The sequence below is a fragment of the Cygnus olor genome, chromosome 1 (assembly GCF_009769625.2).
Source record: "Cygnus olor isolate bCygOlo1 chromosome 1, bCygOlo1.pri.v2, whole genome shotgun sequence".
NCBI lineage: Eukaryota > Metazoa > Chordata > Aves > Anseriformes > Anatidae > Cygnus > Cygnus olor.
Genome location: NC_049169.1, coordinates 54667036 through 54689358, shown reverse-complemented (window position 1 = coordinate 54689358; position 22323 = coordinate 54667036). Strand labels below are relative to the sequence as shown.

The following is a 22323-nucleotide window of genomic DNA, read 5'->3' as shown; positions in this document are numbered from 1 at the left end:
GCTAAAAGTAGAAACCGGGTCATGTGTCTTCATAAATTAGTCGAGCTGTTTAATAAGTTCCAGACAGTTACACCTGTACAAACTCAGTGAAGGCCATGGCTTTACACAAATACCACCGAGCCCTAACAGGAAAACAGTGGAGCCGTTTGCAGAAGTAGCCAGGAGGAGTTTGACCTACAGGACTATGATGTTTGAGCAAGCAAGGACCCACCTTAACTCTCAGAGCTGATGGCATGCTGTGGGGCTGGCAACAAGGAAAAGCAACCGTTTGAAGCTAGATGGCTCTGACATAGTGAGGGAACACATGGAAAACTGATCTTCCCAGCTCACTTGAAGCTGTATTTCTCTTGGTTGTGTGTCATGAATGAAATGACGAGGGGACTGAAACCAGCAGAAAATTGTCCCCCTGAATTTTGTACTGGGTTAGCTAGCTGAGCAGGAAGAATTGTATAGGCAGGGTTGGAGGTAGAAGGGTGCAGGGCTGCCTTCTCACCTAGTTGATTTAGGTCAGATAAAACATAATGTGAAACCGTGCATTAAAAACTTTCCAAGGTGAGGCTACCTTTCACAGCTGTGAGGCTATGTACGTGATCCATTAATGCTCACATGGGTCCCAGTAATGGTTGCACAGAGAAGAGGAAGCAACTGTGTCAACGTGAGATGGGAGGGGGAAAGTTCTTGTTTCACAGCTGGGGAATAACTGAATCAGTGTTAGTTCTTGCGTAGGTTCAGTGCACTAATTAGACTCAGGCTCTCGGTTCCTTGGTAGCACAGCTCTCTTCACAAACCACCCCAGGTCGATGCTACGCCATAGCCGTGAGGGTAGCAGTGTCGGGTCAGGGACATGCACGCTGCCACACGTGTGGACACACAACCCGTGCCCCAAAACAACCATAATCTTAATCTCAGCGCAGCATGCGGGGGCAGGCCGGGAGGGGAGGCGGCGCTGCCCTCGTCTCACGCTTTATCAGAGGGAACAGGAGTCCACGGCAGCATGCCACCTCCTCGCTTCACGGGAGCTGTGAGGAGGACGAGAGGGGCCATTAGAAATGAAGGGGACGGTGCTTGGAGAAACTAGGTCAGTGTAGGTTAAGGAAACCAACGAGAGGCACGATGGCAGTGGCATCATCAGCTCCCCCCCCCCCCTCCAAGCGCCTCACGTCGCCATTTTGTCGCCCAGGTGCTCCTTCTCCTCCCCTCCCCCCCTCGCCTCCCCATCTGGCCTCCTTCGGGCCCCAGCCAATGGCAGCTCAGGGCGCACGTGAACGAGCCGCCGCCAGCCAATCAGCGCGCCCCGTGCCCGCGTGATGCCTGCTCGGCGAGCGCCCCGTCTTTGTTGGCGGCCGGGAGCGGGAGCCCCCCCCCGACGGTCCGCGAGGGGAGGGGGAGCGCCCTCAGCCTCTCCGTCACGTGACTTCGCATCGCTTGGCGGCGCGGATGTACACCGATATAGTCCCCCCATTTAGCTGCTCCGCGATGGGCGGCCAGCCCTCATCGGTGGCTCCCGCGACTATTTCATAGCAGGACGGCCGGAGTAGAAGCCCAAAAAGTCAATCTAGGGGCTAGCGGGCGCTGGCGAGGCAGGCGACGCTAGGCGGAAGGACACCTCACGTCCGGGTCTCGTTCTGCTTAGCGCGGTTCTATATAAAGGCGGCGGGCGGGAGCTGCCACCTCATTGTGTGGGTGCTCCCGAGGTGACAGGCAGTGGCGGTGGCTGTGCGCGCAGAGCCTCCCCGCGCGGCGCCGAGCGGAGCAGCCCCCCCTCCCCTGGCCGCCATGGCTCTCTAAGGGCGGCAGGGCCAGCGGCGGCACCGGCCAGTGCACCAGGCGCAGCAGCAGCGGCGGCGGCCTCGGCACATCCCCGGCATCTGCAACCATGGCGTGAGTATCGGGTGTGAGGGGCGGGCGTTCCCTCCCCTGAGTGCTAGACCCCCCCCCCCTTTTTTTTTTTTCTCCTTAAAGTGACGTTCTGGGGTAGGTTTGTCATCCCTATGACAATGAACGATATCGCCTTGGGGGAAAAAAAGTAGGGATTAAGACTTGAGAGAGGAAGGGGATTCCATCGTCCTGTGGGCTTAACTTTCGGGGATGTGGGAAAAACAGCAGAATTTAAGAAGAAAATGGGAAAAAAATAATCATGTAGTTCAAGGAAAAAAAGCTTTTTAAAAGCTTATTGAATTCCTCATTTATTGGGGGTCTCCGGGGGAGTAAGAGAAGTCCTTCCCAGGAAGGATTTCTTATTCAGCGTGGGGGAATGCTTTTGTAGGAGAGGAAGATGAGGCATCGGGTTTTAGTATAAGCCCTATCCTTGGCGTTATGAGGAGATAAAATGGAGCTATTAATAAGTCGGCAGCAGTACAATAATCCTTTAATACTACAGCTTTAAGTCCGTCCTGATCGTCGGGGGTGGGGGTGGTCTGTGCTATCTAGGAACTGCAAGGCAGCGTGAGGCACTCGATTAGTTTTCCCATCCCCTAGTTGGTAAGTGGATTATTTTTTTTAAAGGGTTGTTAACCCCTTCCAAGTTCTCCGCTGGCAGCCGCCCGAGCCACGCGGTGCCCCAGCCGCGGTGGAAACGTGGCAGGCACAAAATGGCGGCCGGGTGGGGAGAAGGAAGTGGCGCGATCGTGAAATGGCTGCGGCCGCCCGCGGGGGGGGGGGGGGGGGTGAGTAACGGGGGCGGGGCTGGGCAGGCCCTGGCCATGTCTGAAAACTGCAGTTCTACAAGTATGTACCGCCGTGCCCCCTGCAGTGACATTTTTTCTGTAAAAGCTGGCAGAACAAGTACTGATGCATTTAAAAAAATGTCTGTCTTGCAGGTTTTTCAAAGCACCACACAGCAGCACTGCTGTAGTCGACGAAAAGACCCTCAGCTTATCCACATCCTTCGACATCAAAGCACTAAAAACTGACCAAGATGAGCCTCTTGAACAACGAGATGCTGTTGGGGGTGTCATCCCCCTTCAGCCAGCCGTGTTCGGTGGCTGAGGAAAGTCTGGGACTCCTAGATGACTACCTGGAGGTGGCCGAGCCCTCAGTTCGCATGGGTTCTCCAGCGACAAGGCTAAGGCAGTCTCCTCCAATTGGCTCGCTGTGGACAGTTTAGGCAACACCATAGATAGCAGCCAGGGTAAGATAATACTTTATTTGCGCAGGGTGCATCAGTTACGATTGCATATAATAAATTCTGGAACATTCCTATTCAGAAATAAAGTTGCAAGTCTTCTCACTTATGAGAAGGTAACTTCATATACATACCTTGGTTGGGAAACCATGTGTACAGCAGTGCTTACACAACACACAATTGCTAGTTACTGAACTGGTGCATGATAAAATGACACCTCTGTTGCCTTTTTAATAACATACCAACTGTTACGGTAGTCCTCCCTGGAAGAGGTCACAAGAAACGAGCGTGGTTGTATGCTTCAAATGAGTTTGAATTCTTAGAGTATTAGAGTAAGAGGGATGGAATGTCAGAACAGCTTAGGGCTTACGGTGTACCCTGCAGCCAGTGTTGGTAATAAAATCCTTTGATAATAATAAAAGAAACAAGGGAGGTGTTAAAATTATTTTTGTGTCCTAGATAAGTTAAGAAACTTGACTATTGGTTGCCATTTTAATGGAAAGTGTTGTTCTTTTTTTACCCTTATCAGAGGATGCCTTCTCTGGCATGGAGTGGATGGTGGAGAAGATGGATCTGAAGGAATTCGATTTTGATGCCCTGTTAGGTATGGAACATCTGGACGCCACCGTCTCACCAGACGAGCTGATGGCCACGTTGGAAGACACGTGTGATCTCCTATTTAACCCTACCACCCAGGAATTTCACTGCAAAGAACCTCCACTGATCCCTGACCTAATCACCAATCTCCCTGAATCTCCAATTGGAGCAGATCCAATGGCCCCATTGGCTTCCCTCTGGACTTTTCCCCTCTCCCCAGGGTCTCTTACTTCTACTCCAGACCATTCATTTAGTTTAGAACTAGGTAGTGAAGTGGATGTTCTGGAAGGAGAAAGAAAACTGGAGGGGGCCCCACCTTTGTGGTAGTGATCACTAAGTCTGAGAAGGAGGAGGAGAACCATTCTGATGATAGTGGAATATGCATGAGCCCAGACTCCTACCTGGGAACACCCCAACACAGTCCTACCAATTCACTTGGATCCCTCAATGACAACCAGTTCCCTGCAGATGCCAGCTGTGGCTCTGTGCGGTCCAAACCCTATGATCATCCTGCTGAGAAGGTAGTGTCAGCAAAGATGAAAGGAGAAAAGAAAATAGATAAGAAACTGAAAAAGATGGAGCAGAATAAGACAGCTGCCACACGTTACCGACAGAAGAAGAGGGCAGAACAGGAGGCGCTGTCTGGGGAGTGCAGAGACTTGGAGCAGAAGAATCAGGCCCTGAAAGAGAAAGCAGATTCCCTGAGTAAGGAAATCCAGTACCTAAAAGATCTGATTGAAGAGGTCCGGAAGGCCAAGGTCAAAAGAGCTAGGGTCCCTGAGTAGGGTAGTCAGTAGTTTCTATGTGCGTGTATATAAGCTTGCTGCTAAAGCTGTGTATTGCTGTCTAATAAATTATTTTATAGTAAACTTGCAATTGCGTGTGAGATAAATGGGTTCCTCTAAAAGTAACTTAAACCACATTACCCAGACGAGATAATTCAGGCTCCTTGGTCCATAATGCTGGTGTGGGTAACCACGCTGCTTGTCCCACATGAGGGGAAATCAATCGGGTGTGGAAGTGCCTTCAGGTTGTTCAGGCAGTGACTCATAATTCACATACAATTAAGTAAAACACACAAACTACTGTTGAACCAAGGGAGATCATACTGCGCTAAACAGGTTTAAAGTAGCAAAGGCATGCTCAATTTAGGATCCTGTAGAAGAACCATTTAAAGAGGATTTTTGAAAAGGGGACTTCCAACATACTTTTCTGTAGATGAATGGTACATACAAGGTAAAGTGATTGCCAAGTTAGAAACAAAAAGCTTGCTAGAAGGCGATTAGGTATAACAGCAGTTTGAGCTTTCTTGGTTTCTCCTGGTCTTGCAGTGGGTCTCCAGACAAGCGCAAAATATCCGCAGGGAAAGTTTTCCATCCCTAGCCAGTGGGGTTTAGGTAGGAGCTGTCCTTGGGCTGGGTTGTCACTGGGCCAAGTAAGTGGGGTTACTCTGAGCACACTGGAAGATGGTTACATGCTTAAGTGTGAAAGTCTTAGAGGCCTCTTCGGGCAGACACTGAAGTGTCAAGTTCTGAGGTGTGAACACGAGTTTAACTTTCTAGCATGGGGTGAGCAGATCAGTTGGGACTGTAAGGCCAGCTGAGCTCTACCAAAGCCACGCAGCTGGTGGAAATACTGATGTGCTGGAGCAGCACGTGGGCAGGGGCTGCTAGGCTGCAGCCTGGCTCCTGGGCTGGCATTTCTTGTCGGGGTCTGCAGTAAGCGAGACAATTCTCTGGTCCTGGAGAGTCAGGAGAAAAGACGCAACGGGGAAAATGTGCTGTGACAGTACCTGTTACACAAAAAAGAATGTAAAGATGGCAGGTAGGAGCCTGCATCGGGGTGGTTTCAGCCTGTAGGCATTACATTTATTAGTGTGCATACATTTATGGCAGCGTTAGGAAATTTTTTGTTTGGTTCATTCTGTGAGGTTCTGAAATCCAGTAAGCTCCATGGTCAGTGCAGCTGTATCCTGCTAATAAGAGCTTGGGATTTGGGACGTACCCTTTACAAGCATTTTGTGTGTGTGATTTTTTTTTTTTTTCCCCACTGACACCCAGATGTAGTGATACCAGCAGACTCCTTAATCCCTGCTTGGCCTGCCAGAGGCAGCTTTGGCAAGTGGACACGCTCATCCTTCCCTGGGGAGTTAATATTCCTTCTCACTCGTACTGACATGACCCAGCAAGCTGCCCAGCTCAGGCGCCTGCACGTCCCAGCCTGGCTGTTGCACACCCTGGGCAGTGGCTTCAGGACCAGCGCTGGAACAAGGGAGGGAGGATGTCTGTGTTACTTAAACATATTTATTTTTATGTTGTCCTGCCTATTGCAGCCTTATGGGGTTGTTTCTGGCTCTTAAATCCTCAAGCTAGGACTGCAGTCCTTGAGCCCTGTTAATTTCCCATCCATTAGAGCTGGTGGGGGGGATATCAAATCACAAAGTAAAAGGATCTCCATTAGGATTTCAGGCTCATGCCACATGACAAAAGGTGTAGTTTAAGCCCCTCACCTTGCGTTTCATGAACCAGTGAGTTCCTTGTTGCCTGAGCAGTCTCAGCTTCACGGGAGCATCTTTCCCTCTTCTCACCTCCCCAGCAAATGCCCTGACCGATACACGCCATACAAAGAGGAGGCACCACAACTGGCAGGTCCATCTCAGTCCTGCGTTACGTGCTGCTTTGTTCTTCCAGGCCTTAGTGGTGACCACATGCAGGCAGGAGGGACTGCTCTGTTTTGGGAGGTAAAGCAACCTGATGGTTTTCCCTCAGATCAGCTGGACCTGCGAAGCTGGGGATGGGGATGATTAGAGGCAGGAGAGCCCAATGAGCAGGATAATCTTGCCCTTGATGGGCCAAATCCTTAATGTGCTTGGGCTCAGCTGAGCCACAGAAAAAAAAAATGGTAACCTGTATAAGCAAGTGGCTTCTCTCTACAGGGCAAATCCCTCCTTTCCTCCCCAAACCAATCCCCCCTACCCAACCACCTCCATTTCCCTTAGAGCCACTGCAGCTGCTGCTGAAGCTGGGCAGCAGGCTGGGTGGTGGGGGCAGCAGAGCTGCAAGCTCAGAGCTGCTTTGCTCTCTGCTGTGAATCCACATGTGCCTTTTACAGGACTTCTTGCAGGGCACCCAGAAACCTGCCCTCTGAGAGAAGTTGGTGGCTTTATTGTTTGCCCAGGCTCCGAGCTGGCAGCTCTTCAGAGGCAGCCAACATGGCACCCTTACGCAATGCCTGCTGGAACAAAGCTACGTTTCCATACTTTGGTAAGATTTTGCTCTGGCTAAACATCAGGGCTGACTTCTTGTGTTTTAATTCGTTCTTTAGAGGAACACTGAGGACACTGTCACATTAAAACCCCTTCCCACTGGGGGGAAGCTTCTGAGCAGCTGCGAGCTTCCTACCCGGTGACTGAGTTCAGGCTTTGCAGACTGTAGGCTCTGTCTTCCTTTTCTCACAGCCTCTCTGGACAACCATGCTTCAACCGAATCTTTGTGGTTACCATACAGGATGATACCACATCCAGAATAGATTTTGGTGCATGTAACGGGGGCTTTATCTACCTAGAGGAGGCTTACTCGGAAACAGCAGAATTTCCCCTATCTATACCATGTAAAAGCTCACTATTTCTAGCTACCTTCCTCTTTGCCCTGCCTTTAGAGAGGCCCAGGTGCTCGTGCTTCTCTTTGCGGACATGAAGAGGAAACCACTGCTGCTGACAACTTCATCGCTTGCCCATGTGGAGAACCAGGTGCACCCCTGCAGCACGCTTGCGAAAATAACCCCCCGGCTGCAGCTTCGGGGAAGAACGAACGACGATAAAAATCTTCTGAAGAGGTTTTGCCCTGGCAGAAAGCCCAGAAATAACAGCAAGGACAGGCTGTCCTTCGGGAGATGAATGCTCCCTCAGCGCTGCTGAGCTGGACTGGTGGAAAGAAAATGTAGGTTATTCCGGCCAAAACAATTTCATGGAGTGGTAGTCACGTCACAGCCTGCTCTGCCCCGGCCCCAGGGCCATGTCATCTCCAGGGATGAATCATGTGCCTCTTGAAAAAAAATTCTACTCCCTGTCTTGCCCATGTTTCCCACAGTCTTCTTAAGTATTGCCTCACCTTTTTATTTTATTTTATTTTAATTTTTATTTTATTTTATTTTATTATTTTAATTTTATTTTATTTTATTTTTTGTGGGGGGGGGATATGGTTCATCTTCTGTTCTTGGCATATCCATATACTTTCCCTGCATTGAGAAAGTGCTCTCTCATCCCTCCCTGCTGTGTGGCCACCCTTTTTCTCCTGTTACTAAATCTAAGTCAGAAAGCCTTGGCTTTTGGTGGGAAATCTATACGTTTTTGATCAGAATAACATCAGTTTTATCTTTCATAGTCTTAGGCCTTCAGGAACAACAGGGCCTATATTGTCCTTCCTGTCCACTGTCCAACATAATTGCCATCCTGTGTGCAATTATTTTTTCTTAATACAATTCAAGCAGCTTCTGAGACAACCTACTTTCCTCTCTCCTGATATATTCACAGCCTTGCAGTGCAGACCAGCACATACAATCCTGTTACACCGCATTTCCCGCATTTCAAGACAGTCTTAGGATCTTACCACTTGCTAGGCCAAAAAACTCATCTTTGCTGAATTTCCCATTCAAGCTGTTTAGTTGAGTCATGTGAATTAACGCTGACCTAGACACTACTGTTTCGGCTACTCAGGTATCCCAGGTATGCCAGCTTTGCATTATTTTCAGTGCGCTCATGCAGTGTCACAAGCTGCCAAATGAAGCTCGCTCTACCCACAAGCTCCTATTTCCATATTACATAGGCGCATGTTCTCAAAGTAATGGCTGTCTGCCTCTCATTTCTCCTTCAGCGGCCCTTTTTATCTCCTTCACGTGTTCACACCCTTCAGAAAAATGGCTGGGAGCAAGATCCAAGCACAGCAACCATGTCAGTTTAATTTATCTGGGGCAGAGTCTTCTCCGAAGCACAAGCTTGCCTTTGGGCTGCCTGTGTCACTCCTCTGCATCTCCACTGCACTGCATGGGCAGGCAGAGAGAGACACCAACCCCTTCTCTCCAATTAAAGACAAGTTAGCCAAGGAGATAAATAACAGGCCTGCTTGGCTGGGCTATGGGTTAGCCCTGCCAACAGCTTATTCATTCAGAAAAAGGTGCATGTAACCCCGTAGACAGAGGCAGGACAACCTTTGTGCCTTTTATTTTCCCTGCCCCCAACAGTTAGTGGTTGGCACAGCTAATCCTGTTTAATGTAGCTATGGATAGTCGTGCAGACCTTTAATCCGTCTCAAACCTACTAACCTTTCAGCCTGCGTTGGCTCGAGTGCCGTATTTTGAGCTGTAAGCAGGCATTAGGCAGCTTGCCCCTTGTTACATTCCTCATGTTCAGTTGAATGGATTGTTCTTGTCTTGAAATGAGAAACTTCCACATGCTTCACCTCTTATTTATTTATTTATTTATTTATTTATTTAGTGAGTTATTCAGGGCAGTGCTGCTCTGTGCCCTTTTTGCAATAACCAGTCCCTTACCCAAGGCATTTAGGAGCCCATCAGCATTGTAGGTGCTGACACCGGATCATCAGCAAGACCAAAATGGAAGTCAATCCTGAAAAAGTAGCCTAGGACTGAGATTCCCAAAAGTTTTTTTAAGATCCCTCCCCCTTAAAAAAGAAGTCAAAAGGCTTTTTCAGCATTTTAAGCCCTGTTTGCTTGAGCGAGTGTGACGGGCTGTCTTGGTTTGTTTGCACCCAGGCTTGTTCTTGCTGTGTCATTTGAGGGAAGAAATTGCTTAGTGTCCCGGGCAGCCCCGTTTTATTAGTTTACATTTGCAGTTCGCCCCCCCCCCCCCCCATACACCTATACATTGATATCACCTGTTGTTGCTTTCCATGCTAAAAGAGCGCAGACTTGCTGATACAGCAGAGGCCGTGAGCCACTCGGCTTACACCAGCTTGTACCTGTCCAAACAGATTTTTCTGTTTGCTTTCCACTCACATAACAGAGGGAGCAATAAAGCCATGAACCGGCTTTGTGAATCTTACTCACAACAAGCCAGTCCGACACCGAGCAGCTGGGAACCATTCTTCCTCCTCTAAACCGCTTCCCTGGAAAGGTTCTACCCTATTATTAACGCTCCAGAGCCTGTATTTGCATTTATATTAAAGCTGCTCCTTCCCATCCCGACTCCCTGCTGCGTCTGGGTGGGGATGCGCTGTAAGATGGCACCCTCCCTCCTGCCCAGCTCAGCCACCTCTATTTTTTTGCTGCAGGATGCTCGGCTGGTGTCGCAGAGCTGGGAAGAGAGCCAGCAGCCCGATGAGCTCAGCCTCCCCGCGCTCGCAGCTGCGCGGGAGAGAAATGCCGGTCCGAGGGCTGCGGCGTCTTAGCTCCCAGACTGGGAACTGCCCAGGTCAGAGGCAGGGTAGGAAAAAAAATCCCTGACCCCCTCTTCTCTCTTCTGGGGGGCAGCAAAGTGTGGCTGCGAGCAACAGAGAGATGGCACGCGCTGCTCTGAGATAGCAACCTCCTGGGGGCCCCGCCTGGCTCTAAGCATGAGTACTCCATCATATAGATGGTTGGGGTGTAGAAGATGCTTTGTTTTATCTTACCACCAGGCACATGCAACTGGCTGGTACCTATTTCCCCCTTTAGCTTGAAGATATTCCCTCAGGGGCAAGTTCACATCCTTATCTACCCGGTTCGCAGATGGCACTGCTGTTCTTCTTTCCTAGGAGCTCCAGCTCTGTGAGAGAGGGGAAAAAACAAGTCTAGGACATGCCTGATCTTTGCCTTTGGCAAAGATGGTTGTTTATCTAGAACCACTCACTCACTCCTGCTTGCTTTTCCTCCCTCCTGCAAGATAAGGCTTAATTTAGTTGAGGATACTGTTGGCTGTACAACCAAGTTTGATTCCATCTGGCACAATCCGGTCTGACAGGTAGCTTCACCCTCTCAAACAAGTACAACACCTTGTGGCATATAGCCACAAGCGTGATGATTACTTGTGCTGGCCCTAATAGCCTTCCCATCCCGTAACGAGAGCTCCCCTTCAACTTTAAAATTCCACATATCTGGGTGTTGTTATCCTTTGGGAAAACTGCTCTGGGCCCCACTTTAAGGTTCCTTGTTGACTTTGAAAGAACAGCTTTCCTCTTTGCTTATGTTTGCAAGCAAACAAGCTGGGTTTTGTACAAACAGAGCGAACCACGTTACCCTAGTGTTCCTTTCTGTGACAACAAAGCTTTTGCTTTCCTCGAGCTGCAGAGGGGTGGCTCAGCAGCTGAACAACCACGGAAACAGGGGTGCGTTGGAGGAGCTGGTAGGGGAGGTGCAGGGGGTGACAGGAAGCGCCTCTGGAAGGTCAGAGGAACTGCTGAGTACACACAGCAGCTGGCATAGAGGGCAGAGGTTTTAAAAAGACATGTGCTGCATACGTATTGTCCTCAACTACTTTTTTAGGCGTTCTATTCCATTCTACGCATCTCTCCATTTTTGGGAGTAGGAACAAAACGAAGAAGAGGGGAACTGGTCTTTGAACTGTTTTTTTAGCTGCAGATGGTTGAACTGATCCTATTACAAGAAATCCCCTCCCACACGCTGTTACACAACTTCCAGTACACAAACATTAGTATGTTCACTATTTCCCCTGTCTGGACATTGTACATCTGGGTGACCTTCCCTCTCATGCAAACAAGAGGGAAAGAACACAACAGAGGCGACACAGACTTAACAGGATGCACCAGGAATTACAATCAGATGGCAGGGAAGGGATAGCAAATTCCTTCCAGTGCTAACATCTGAGCAGCAGCTGCTCAGCTCAGCCAAGCCACTTGCAATCAATTCTGGAGCCTAACCAAGGCTTGGCATTAGGCCTTCCCTTACCTCTGTTTTTTCCAAAGAGCGCACACTTCCCATCTTCTAAGGGAAGGGGCAGGAAAGGGCAGTAGCAGGAGCTTCCCAGAAGCCATTTACAGTGGTTCAGCAAGGAAGGGCGTCTGGAACAACACTCCCATCTGCTGGGCCATCTATTTGTTGCAGCAAGGAATTCAGCAGTACTCTGATAGAAAAAAAAACATCCCTTCAGTCCAGCACCACGGCCTCTGGTTCCCTCTGGTTCAGAAGACTCGATCCTCTGGAGAACCTCTGGAGAAGTGCTCCTGGCAGCACCCAGCAGCAGCGCGCTGCTGGGGCAGCTGCAACTTCAGTGGGAATGCTTGGGTTGAAGTATCCATAAAGGCAGCTTTCCCCCATAAGACCTCTGTTTTGGAGAGGGGAGGACCGCGAGCAGGCAGAACAGGAGTCATCTCAGTTCCAACCTGTACTTTTTGAAGACCTGAGCATGTCAGAGAGGACTAAATACGAGTGGCAACATGAATCAGAGAGGGGCCATTCACACAACTGAGTCATCCCAACGACAGGGATGCCTGGATCAGAACAATGACCTGGTCTGTCTTCAGTCACAACCTGTCATAATAATCACTACCCAAAGGCAAGGATAGGCAGCATCTGCAACAACAACAGTTTAATCATATAAAACATACAAAGTTTTTTACAGTGACAAAAAGCCTGACAGAGGCTGTAACGGTAACAGAAACTGCAGGACTATTTGTGTTTTAGCAGTCTTTCAAAGCAACCTTCCTTTTTCGCGATTTATTTCTGCTGGTCTGAGACATTCCTCCATTGAGATGGAGTCAGGCAGCAGAAGCCTTATGTCCTGAGGATGAGGAACAAGCTTCATTTTTGGATTGGTCCACCCTTCTACATCAAGAACACAAGGCGTGCTGGCTGGAGGGAGATAATTATCAGGACAACGCATTACAAAGCCAAGAGAACTTCCACGTCTCCAGCAACCAGCTCTGTACAGATGCAGTGTTTCCCTGCAAGTCTGACATTACAGTACTCGCTGACAAAGACGCTCATCTCCTGTGTCTCATCTCAAACACACAGAGGAAGCGGTCTGTCCTGTGTTCTGAGCGCTCAGATGTGGAAAGACTGGAGCTGCGAGAGTCCCTTTCACATCGTTTACAGTGTCCCGAAGTATTCTCTCTCAAATTTACGGAAATCTTCCTCTGTAAATACAGTGCCCTCAGGCTTCTTCTTCGCCTTCTTCTCTGGAGGTCGATCTTTGGACTTCCTACCTCTGTTCTGGGTAAGAACCTTCAAACGGAAAGGGAAAAACAACAGTCATTGTTATCCAGACCAAGTCACAAAACAGTGACTTTCAAGCTCACCTTCCACACCCTTGTTATTCTGCTAGTACCCTGCTGTATTCTGGAATGCCTCCACAGAGGAATGAGAGGCAAATACCAATGTTAACCAAAGCAGATCATGGGGACAACAGCAAATATCCATGTAGTATTCAGAGCCAAATATGGAAACCACTCTCTGACAGTAAACTTTTCTGAAACCGGGCTGCTTTTGTCCTGTCTAATCACAGGACAGCCCAAAAACCCAAGAAGTTTGTGGAATTTCCTCAATGTTTTCCAATATACCATTGTGGCCTTTTACAATCTCGTGCCTGAGAAACACCGGACTAAACCACTTCGTTTGTGTAAGTTAAAAGTCCCCTTCTCATAAAAATAGCGCAATAAACAAGCAGTGTCAGCTATTTGCCTGTTTGACTCCTGGCACACCACTATCTTTGGGAAAGACCACTGGTTAAATTCTCAGGTTATGAGAAACACCACTCAAGATGCTATGAAATTCCTGCCACGTGAGTCAGCATCATACCTAGACCCTTGCCAAAAGGGCCTCTAGCTACAGAGAAGGACACTTCAACAGTAAGGAGAACGTGTGAACCAGTGCTTCTTTGCCAGCTGAAACTATGAAACACCTTTGGTAACTAAGAAAAGCCAACAGTTGCAGTAGATTTTAAGTAACATCTAAGAACACTGTAAGGAATAAGATAATGAGAATTTAAAGTTGTTTTGCCTGAGCACACAGAAATTCCTCAAGGTCACTACAAGCCAGAAACTTAACTTTTTGCATAGGGTCTGAGCTGGATGATAAAGGGAACTATCCTGAGATCGTCCAGCTCAGACCCTATGCAAAAGAGTTAAGTTTCTGCCTGGTAGTGACCTGCGCTCCTCAGGGGATGCAGACCCCTGCTGGCAAAGAAGTGACAGTCTTACTTGTTGGGTGACAGCTTTGTCTGCCACACATCGTCCACTCGTCATGTACTGCAGGTTTTCTCTCAAGTGACTCACGGCCTTCTTCTTGTGATACTCCTCTAGACCAGAGCACAGTGGGAAAAACATATCAGCATACGAGGACTGCTACGGGATGATGAGTAAAGCCCCGAAAGAGACGTCGCTGCAGCTCGGGGCCAGGATCAGGCTGTGCTTAAGGGGAGGACACCCTGGAGGACGGGATGGGATGGGATGGGCACACGGGGGGAGCGGGGCGGGGGGGCTGGATCGCACCGGGACTCACCTATCGCCGACTTCACGACCCTGCCCTTAATCGTGGCCTTGCTCTTCCCCGGCCCAGGCGCCACCTTCCTCCGCCGCGTCCTGGGGCCGCCGCTCCCCGGCTGGAGGCCGGGCGGGGCCTTCCCGCGGCCTGCAGAGGCAGAAGGGCACGGTTACTGCGGCCGCACGATGAGATAACCATAACCATAACCCCAGCCATAACCTTAACCATACCCATAACCATAAAATTAACCCTAACCACAGCCCCAGCCCCAGCCCCCCGCCCCCGCGGCCCCACCCTGCGCCTCCAGCAGCTCCAGGCCCCGCCGCAGCAGCGATGCCGACATGGCCGCCCTCCCCCTTCCGCCTCACCGCCCGACTTCCGCCCTCACCTGAAGCCGCTTCCGCTCCCCGCGCCGCCGCGCTTCCGCCTTCTCGCCCGGCGTGGCGAGCATGCGCGGGGAGGGGGGGGGGGGGGGGTGGGGAAGGGCTGGGCGGGAAAGGTGCGGCGCCATGTTGGGGCGCCATGTTGTGTGGGGTTCCCTCACAGAACATGGCAGAGCTGTGGAGCGCCCTGTTCTTGCTGGTGGCCCTTCCCTCTGTCCTCCCTGTGCACTGTGTGGCCTGGCAGCTGCCCTGCGGGCTCTCCATGATAAACCTTAACAGAGCTGCTGCTCAGAGCCTGCAGCTCAGAGGAACCCCTGCCACCATGGTGGTAATCACAGGGGAAATAATTACAGGCTGAGAGGAAAGGGAACAGCCAGGAGGGCTGTCAGGGTTTGTCTCGCTGAGGCCCCCCCCAAAAAAATAGATTTAACTCCGTGCCCAACTCCTCAGGCGCAGAGCTTCACTCTGCCAAAATTTTCATCTATTATTCAGTATTACTTCAGTCTATTTATTTAAAGCTTTCTTCCCCTGTTTTTGCCTCTCCAGAGACTGGATGCTAATATCTGCTAAATTTAGCTATCATCTGAATAAAGCTTATTCAATTATAGCCGATGCTGGCAGTAGCAAGCTGGTACTGGAGGAGAAAGAAAGAGGTTTATTCTCCCTCAAATATGTCCTGCAGGGAGAGAGAGAGACAAGCAGCGCTCGTTGTTCTGCTCAGTAATGATCTCTAGTGGTGACTGATAACAGTTAAACTGGGGTTCATTAAAAGGCATCCATTCTTTGCAGATTGTTCTCCAGCCTCTGCAGATGTCACCTCAACATGCATCTTTTTTTATTGTTAGTTCTCTTCTGAATCTCTGGGTGGTTCCTGGCATCTTGTGTCAGTACCTGGCATTGCTATGGTGCTAATACATCTTCCTGGACAAAACCTATTTGGTGCTTATTCCTGGGAAACATTAACCACCTACTTCCTATTCGGTATGTCAATTCTCACTCATGTTTTTCCTTTTACAGTAATCCAAACCATTTTATGATTGATTTGGAGGGACAGTCACTGGGTGTGTAGCGCAGAGCACTTCCCAATTTTCTTGTTTTCTACTAAGCCAGCGAAGACTGAGGTTGCTCAGTTCCTGGTTCTATACCAGGTTTGTCCCAACCAGTCACATGAAAGTTAGCAAATTTATGGGGAGACTATTGTACTTTTTCAAAGCAGATCCTGAGCAAGAAGTGATTTAATAGCTTATTGCTGAAATCAAAGACAGCATTCTATTCACTAAAATATTTGTCACTACTTGTATATTCCGAATCTCTTTATTTTGATCAGAGTGAGATAAATGATAGCTGCCAGTGATATTACTGCGGGGAAAGAATTTCCCCAAATACCTCATCAGTCAAACATTCTCTTTTATCCCCTAAAATACAATTTACAGGTTCTTTGTAAGCTGTTCATAGTTATATATCACAAAATATATTCACAATAGCTTATTCTACTGGTTAAACCCTACATTTACATCACTTAACTTTACCAGGCTCACCTAATACATTATGACATATGCTTAGTGTCAAAACTGTAACATCATAAATGTCTTATGAGGGCACCTGATGCAAAAACATCTTCATTACCACCACTGCAAAACACATTTACATTTAACAAATTAGTGTGGTACAAGCTGCACTGATTTATTATCTCATTGTTGGAAATATACGCCCTTTTTATCTCAAAAGTAAACCACTGCAAATACTATTGTATTTCTATTTCTGTTGTGCCGATTAATAACACTCTCAATTATGTAGGTCTCTCAGAAAATCTGACTCCCTTCTTATTAAATACCTTCAGGAGCAAGAAACTTTAATACAGACAACTCTCCTTTGGCCAGCAAGGCTGAGCGCAGACCTGCTATGATTTTAGTCTGCAATTACCTGCAGAATAAAATTTAACAAGCTCACAGGGGTCATTTTGGTGAAAAGGGAAGGCTAGACACTTTCTTTAACTGCATTTACAGTCTCCTGCATCAGAGTCTGGTCAGGCTTTTAGAGCTAGTTAGTGCACCAAGAAGTTAAATGGATATGCTTGGTGTTGTGTGCGTTCCCCGGGTTTGGATCTGTTGCTGCCCAAAAACTACGCTAAGATCACCGTTCAACACGGGCCACGGATTTTTCAACACTTTGCGAAACCAAGTACCTATTATTAATACATTATGTTTCTTCCACTCCTCTTAACAGGATCTGGCAGCCTTTCTCAGGGGATGGTCATTAGTGTTTCCCCTAACTGCATTCTGGCTTCAGCTGTGCTTGGTCTTGGCAGACACGGTGATAACAGCATCTGTCATGTCTCTGTCTGGGTGACTTCGGTACAGCTAATACCTGCCGTGCTCCTGCAGTCGCAGATGCAGGTTTTTCCCTTACTCTTTGACTTAATAGAAAATTATGCTTACACCATTTTCCTGAAGTGCTAAACGAGATCAGTTTATTGTCCTATTTCAGGAATGTACTGGATTTTGCCTGTGTATTATATGTCCCTTTAAACCTGTATATATGGAGAATTTAGGCATTTGGATCACATAATCTCATCTGCTATATGTCATAAACCATAAAATTTCCTCTGTTGACCTCAGATTAAGTTTGCTAACCTGTGTTTGATAAATCTGCTTTGTGCTGAGCACAGCATATAATGCTGTATTTCTCTTTGTAGGCGCTTCCATGGCTTTATCACTCTCACAGTGAAGATATGTTCCTTTTTTCATCATAATATATACATTTAACTATCACTTTCTTTTACCCAAATCACTGTTGAGAGCAGATGAGCAGCCCTTACGAATAGCTTTTTCCCAACTGGTGTGTTCTCTTAAAAATTTAATGTTAGGAGACTTTGTGTCTATGTCAGTAAAAAATAAATAAATTGGTATTTCATTGTACTCTTTAAGGCCTCTGTTCAAATTAAAATTTCATCCAAGAAAGCTTAATCACTTAGTACTCCCTCAAAAATCACTACAGTTAGCTCTTCGAAACACTTTGGGGACAGAATGAATGTCAAATGGTATTCATTTAAACGTATAACATCCAAATAAATCGCTATCTTAGAGCCTGAATAATCTAACTTGTGATGGCAAAAACCACAGGCACAGCCTTTCAGATGGAGAATGTCTTTGTTTCTGAGAGTTAAGTTATCTTCGAAAGCTTTCTGCTGCTAATGTTTGTGTTTTATAGCTTTCTTTAAATCTCGTGCCTCAGTGGGTACCCGTGAGCTAGCTGGCTTTTCAATTACAAATAACAGAGCATACAGATCGGTTTAAGTTTAAATAACTTCCTTATGTGGCTATTATAAGTTCACTTTCTGCTTTATTTCTTACTGCATTGAAAAATGGAAATTTTCCTTGTTTGAATGTGTTGATAGAGTTTCTGGTTCATCGTGGAGTGACTATTCTTCTCCCTATTATTCCAGGCTTTGGAGGATTTTTGAGATTATCATACATCTGGCCTGTGCCACCTTATTATTATGTACTAAGTGGTGACAAAGACATTAATGGTATTCGTGGTTAATCATATTGCTGTCTGTGGCAGCTCATAATAGCTGTTTGTTTGCTCTTTTTTATGTTCCAGCGTCTGGATTCAGGGGGCTATGTAGGAGTCTCAGCTTGAAGGAATGTTCTGAAGAATGTTAGAAAACAGAAGCTGAGAGCAGCTTTAGAAGTAGAATACAACAATTGCAAACATTCATTTAGTTTAGGAGTGCTTTTTAAACAGTCTTATGATTTTGGGAAATGGGATCCTGATGTTTGAACACTCGGTATTGTCCATACTGACAAATACATCTGCATTTTTTTCTTTCAAAATGAATCAGGCCGATTTTCAAGCTGATTTATAACAGATTTTCACCTTTGTATGTTCCTTCACACGTGGATTATAGAACGTGCTTTGCTTCAGACAGCTGTCCGGTTTCACCACGTCCAGTGTTCTGTATTTTCCCTGGAACTGCAATACATTATGAGGTCTTATTCAAAGCTCTTGTCATTAATATTTATCTGTGTTTGCCAACCTCTAGCGGTTTGTGTTGTGGTCACCGTTCCTACAAAGAACCGTGGATCACTGCCTGCCCCGTACCTCAAGTACATAGGAACCTTTGTCCTTTAACTGTGTGACATGCCTTTGAAAAGTGATTTGACTTTCTGGTCTACTGTGTTTGAACAAGTGCTGGACAACGCTTTGATTCGTGTCCTTGCGTGGGTAAGTTTTTAGCTACTGCAGATGGATAGAAAGTCTTTTATTCTGATTTTCTACTGTTTTGTTTTAATCCAGCGCAGACACCTACCTCTTCCATGCACTTTTCATCCTTTTCCAGGTAACCAAGAAACTGGCTCTGCATCGCACAGCTTCTGCAAATAATGTTGTCTCAGGCTGAGACTAAATCAGCTTCCCACTGTACTAGATGCTGCAGTTAGAAATGAACTCTGCCCCTGGAAAAGACAGTTGTTATTCTCCTGTACAGATGAGATAAGGAGGCACAAAGATTAAGCACCTCACAAAATATCTGAGGCTGGTTGTGTTCAAACTAGATCTTCTGAATGACAACGTGGGAGCTCAACCCAAAACGTCTTGTCTCTGTGTGCTGCTTTTTGGCTCCAAATGGGAAGACAGCCAGCATCAGTACCCTTGCTGAAGCTGTAAGAGCCAACTTTGTGGACAGAGGTGATGTTTTTAAGAACATAAATGTTAAATTTGGGGAAAAAAAACAAACAAACTACAAACATACAAGTCTTTCGTTGGAGCTTAGAATACCAGGAGAAAGCACTTTGTTAGTAAATCTTGCAGGTAATAAAGACTTGGTGTCACAAGGTTTTTGTGGTGAGAAATATTGGAAGTTTGCATCCAGAATCACAAAAATGACTGAACTTCCAGTGCTCTCTACTCTTTATCTTTGCCTGAAGGTAAAAATCTCCTCTGAGGGATGTCTGCTGCTGCTTGCCTCCTAGAATGGCGCAGGCAAAGAGGTCTGCAGCTGGAGGTTAACAATTTCCCTTTCTCTTTCCCACCACTCTCCTTAAATGTCAGGAAAGGGAGGAAGCAGTAGAAGGATCTTGACGTTTTTCTTTTGTTTCACCTTTGGTTTGCAACTTAACTCTTTATTCCTCCCTTACATTGGTTGATTTGCTGTTCCTAGCTTGCTTTTGTGCATTAGTCAGAACTACAGGTGTTCTGTGCCAGAATCTGTGAAATTCGCCCCCCAAAATATTCCCAGGTTCCCCAGCAAATGGATAGAAATGGAAACGGGATTTTGAAACAAGGTATTGAGTGTAACATCAGATTCGTTAACTAGAGAGATTTGTAAAAAGGCTGTAGCTCTCAATTCTGGAAATATAGTGGCCTTTTATAACACAAAGTCTAATTTCTTCCAGGAAGGATGTGTTTTATCCGTGATTACAAAGGAAATAATGATTTCTCATGTAAAGAGTATTAGAGCTGAGCATTCTTAAGTAACCCCATGCTGTGCAGATGTGAAACTGGAGACTGTCAGTCATTGTTGAATGTGTCTGCTTTCAAATAAGTGACAAAGAGGTGGAAGGCTGTGTGTTTTGTTCCCAACCTCTCTGCTCCAGGGCCTTAAAATGTTTACAAGCCCCCGAGCTGGCTCTGGATGCAGCGAAGTTTAGCTAGTTATGCTTGTCACCTACCATTACGGGTTCGGAGACAGACAGGAGATGGGCTGGGGTTTCACAGGCTTTTGCTGCCTTAGGCAGGCCTTGTTAGCTGATTTCTCTGCTTTGATGCAGAGCAGGGCTGCAGGAGCGTTGCTGGCTGCTGCAGCTCCTGTCTGCTCCATCCTCTGCTGGCACTAGTCCGACCTCCTGATGGCGGTTCAGTGTCCGAAGGTGTGGCATGTCCCCACTGTTCCCCAGTCCCTTCAGGCTCAGGAAGGAGCCACTTAAGAGATAGCAGGAAGAGCAGGGGGAGCAGAGGAAGGAAGGGATCAGGAAGGTATGGCAGAGAAGAGGACGGTCCTGGCCAGATCAGTGGGTCCCCTCCCCGGTTGTCACTGGTGTGGGACTGCGAGCAAGGCAGCATCAAGGAATCGGCTGCAAGCAGCAGGGTGGCTGCCTGCTTGTTGCCACAGTGCACACTTTGTGGTTTCCTAGTATGTGTTTTTTCTTTTTTTTGTTTATTTTCCAGAATTGCTCCAAACCACACAAAATTTCATGTCAGGCTTGCCCAGATCAAGGAGATGTTCAGTCCCGTGGCTGGCATGCTGCATTTTCCAGCATGGTGCCAGACCTCTCCTTTCACCCTGCTTTCACTATTCTTCCCCCTTCATTCTTCTTCTTTCCTTGCTTTGCTCTCTCTAGTAGCTGTATTTAGTCCTGCCTTATGTTATTCCCTGTCTCCCTGACTGCTCTCTCTTTCTAGCCCCCTCCGACCAGGACCAGCGATTTCAGAGGCCGTGGAAAGGCGACAGTTCAACCTGACCTTTTACCATTTGTCTGTGAGTCCCTGCAGTTGAGTCTGCCTAAATTACACGGCTGGGTCTCTCCTCTCCTCTCTTCCTTTCTCTCACTCCTTTCCTTCCCATTCCATCCAGCTCTTCTCCACTGAGTGTTACCGACCTGTGGGGAGGCGAAGGGCATCCCCAGGGAGCTCCTGACACCCTTATGCTCCTAAAACACTGAAAATCCCCCAGCATGTGCTTGGAAGCCCCCTGCTTTTGGGATGTAAGGGCAATCCCAGAGGCACTGGGTACCAGGCGCCCTTCATCTCACCACACTGGACCCCCTGGGCCAGGCTGCCTTCTCCTCCAGGGCCACATCTCCTGCTCTGCCTCCGTCTTCCGATGTCCGAGGGCAAAGCAGCGGGGCGAGGAGGGCAGGGAGGCCAGGCTGCCATTTCCAGTGCAGCTCCGTGGTGCCGTGAGGTCTCTCCTCACTAGATGTCACTGTGAGGCTGGGTTTCGCCTGCCTCAGGCGGGGTGGGTGCAGCGATGGGTGCCGAGCTCCAGGAAGGCCCTGCCAGGAGCAGGGGGAAGGCACGGAAGAGGTTTCCAGGACAAATGTCGAGTTGCTGCAGGCTTTACCCAACCTTGGCGAGTTTGGGGCACGGAAGCAGCAAGGTGCAGGAGGGTTTTTGGAGCGCAACTCCGCACCACCTCCTTGGAACACCCCAGCCTGTATCCGTGGGGATCGCCCACCGCGACTTTCATCTGAGGAGTGCTCATCTCCTGCCCGTTGTGATACCGGTTTGGCAGCAAGTCCCTTGCTCGTGCTCAGCCCTGTCTCACTGTTCACCGTCCCCATCTGCCACCAGCCATCCTGTGTGCACCTTGCGAGGCCTCCTCCCTGCCCTGGCTGCAGCACACCTCCCTGCAGCAAATGGCCGTGCCGCTGCCTCCCCGATAGGGCTGCAGGGGGGATCCTTGGGGAGGCACATCTATTGGTGTGGTGGCAGATGCTTTCTAACTTCTTTTACTTCCTCTTTTTTTTTTTTTTTCCTTCTTTCATTTTTTCATTCTTTCCTTCCTTCTTTCTCTCTCTCGTTTACCTTTTTCTGTCTGTTTCCCTCTCTTCTTGACACTTTCTTCTTCCAGCCCTTGCTTCTCCAACTAGGGTCAGTGATTTCAGGGAGGATGACAGTTCAACCTGACCTTTTATCTCTTGTTCTTGACTCCCAGCACTTGAGTTCCTCTAAATTACAAGGTCAGCTCTATATTTTCTTCCTCCCTACTTTTCCCTTACTCTTTTCTTTCTCCTCTGGACTCAGCAAAAGGTTAGTGGGAGGGTGGAAATGCCAGCTCTGCCCTTC

The 22323-nt window shown here is 48.0% G+C and overlaps 2 protein-coding genes and 1 long non-coding RNA gene across 3 annotated transcripts; 2 read left to right on the top strand and 1 right to left on the bottom strand.

Annotated features, from left to right (window-relative positions):
- The first annotated feature begins 2819 nt into the window (after positions 1 to 2819).
- On the top strand, positions 2820 to 4597 carry ATF4 (activating transcription factor 4). The gene is given in 4 exon segments (XM_040559096.1): positions 2820 to 3032; positions 3035 to 3130; positions 3654 to 4027; positions 4030 to 4597. Coding segments are annotated over 4 exon segments (1062 nt in total). The 5' UTR covers positions 2820 to 2917; the 3' UTR covers positions 4507 to 4597.
- A 7648-nt stretch (positions 4598 to 12245) lies between these two features.
- RPS19BP1 (ribosomal protein S19 binding protein 1) lies at positions 12246 to 14542 on the bottom strand. The gene is made up of 4 exons (XM_040559105.1): positions 14447 to 14542; positions 14171 to 14299; positions 13870 to 13967; positions 12246 to 12895 (listed from the first exon to the last, which is right to left on the bottom strand). The coding sequence occupies exons 1-4, from the start codon at positions 14493 to 14495 to the stop codon at positions 12761 to 12763; spliced, it is 411 nt and encodes a 136-aa protein (XP_040415039.1). The 5' UTR covers positions 14496 to 14542; the 3' UTR covers positions 12246 to 12760.
- Positions 14543 to 14589: 47 nt separating this feature from the next.
- Positions 14590 to 21277, top strand: LOC121071108. Its single transcript, XR_005820390.1, has 3 exons — positions 14590 to 15516; positions 18139 to 18762; positions 18878 to 21277. It is a non-coding gene; the product is annotated as an uncharacterized LOC121071108 (long non-coding RNA).
- The last annotated feature ends 1046 nt before the right edge of the window (positions 21278 to 22323 follow it).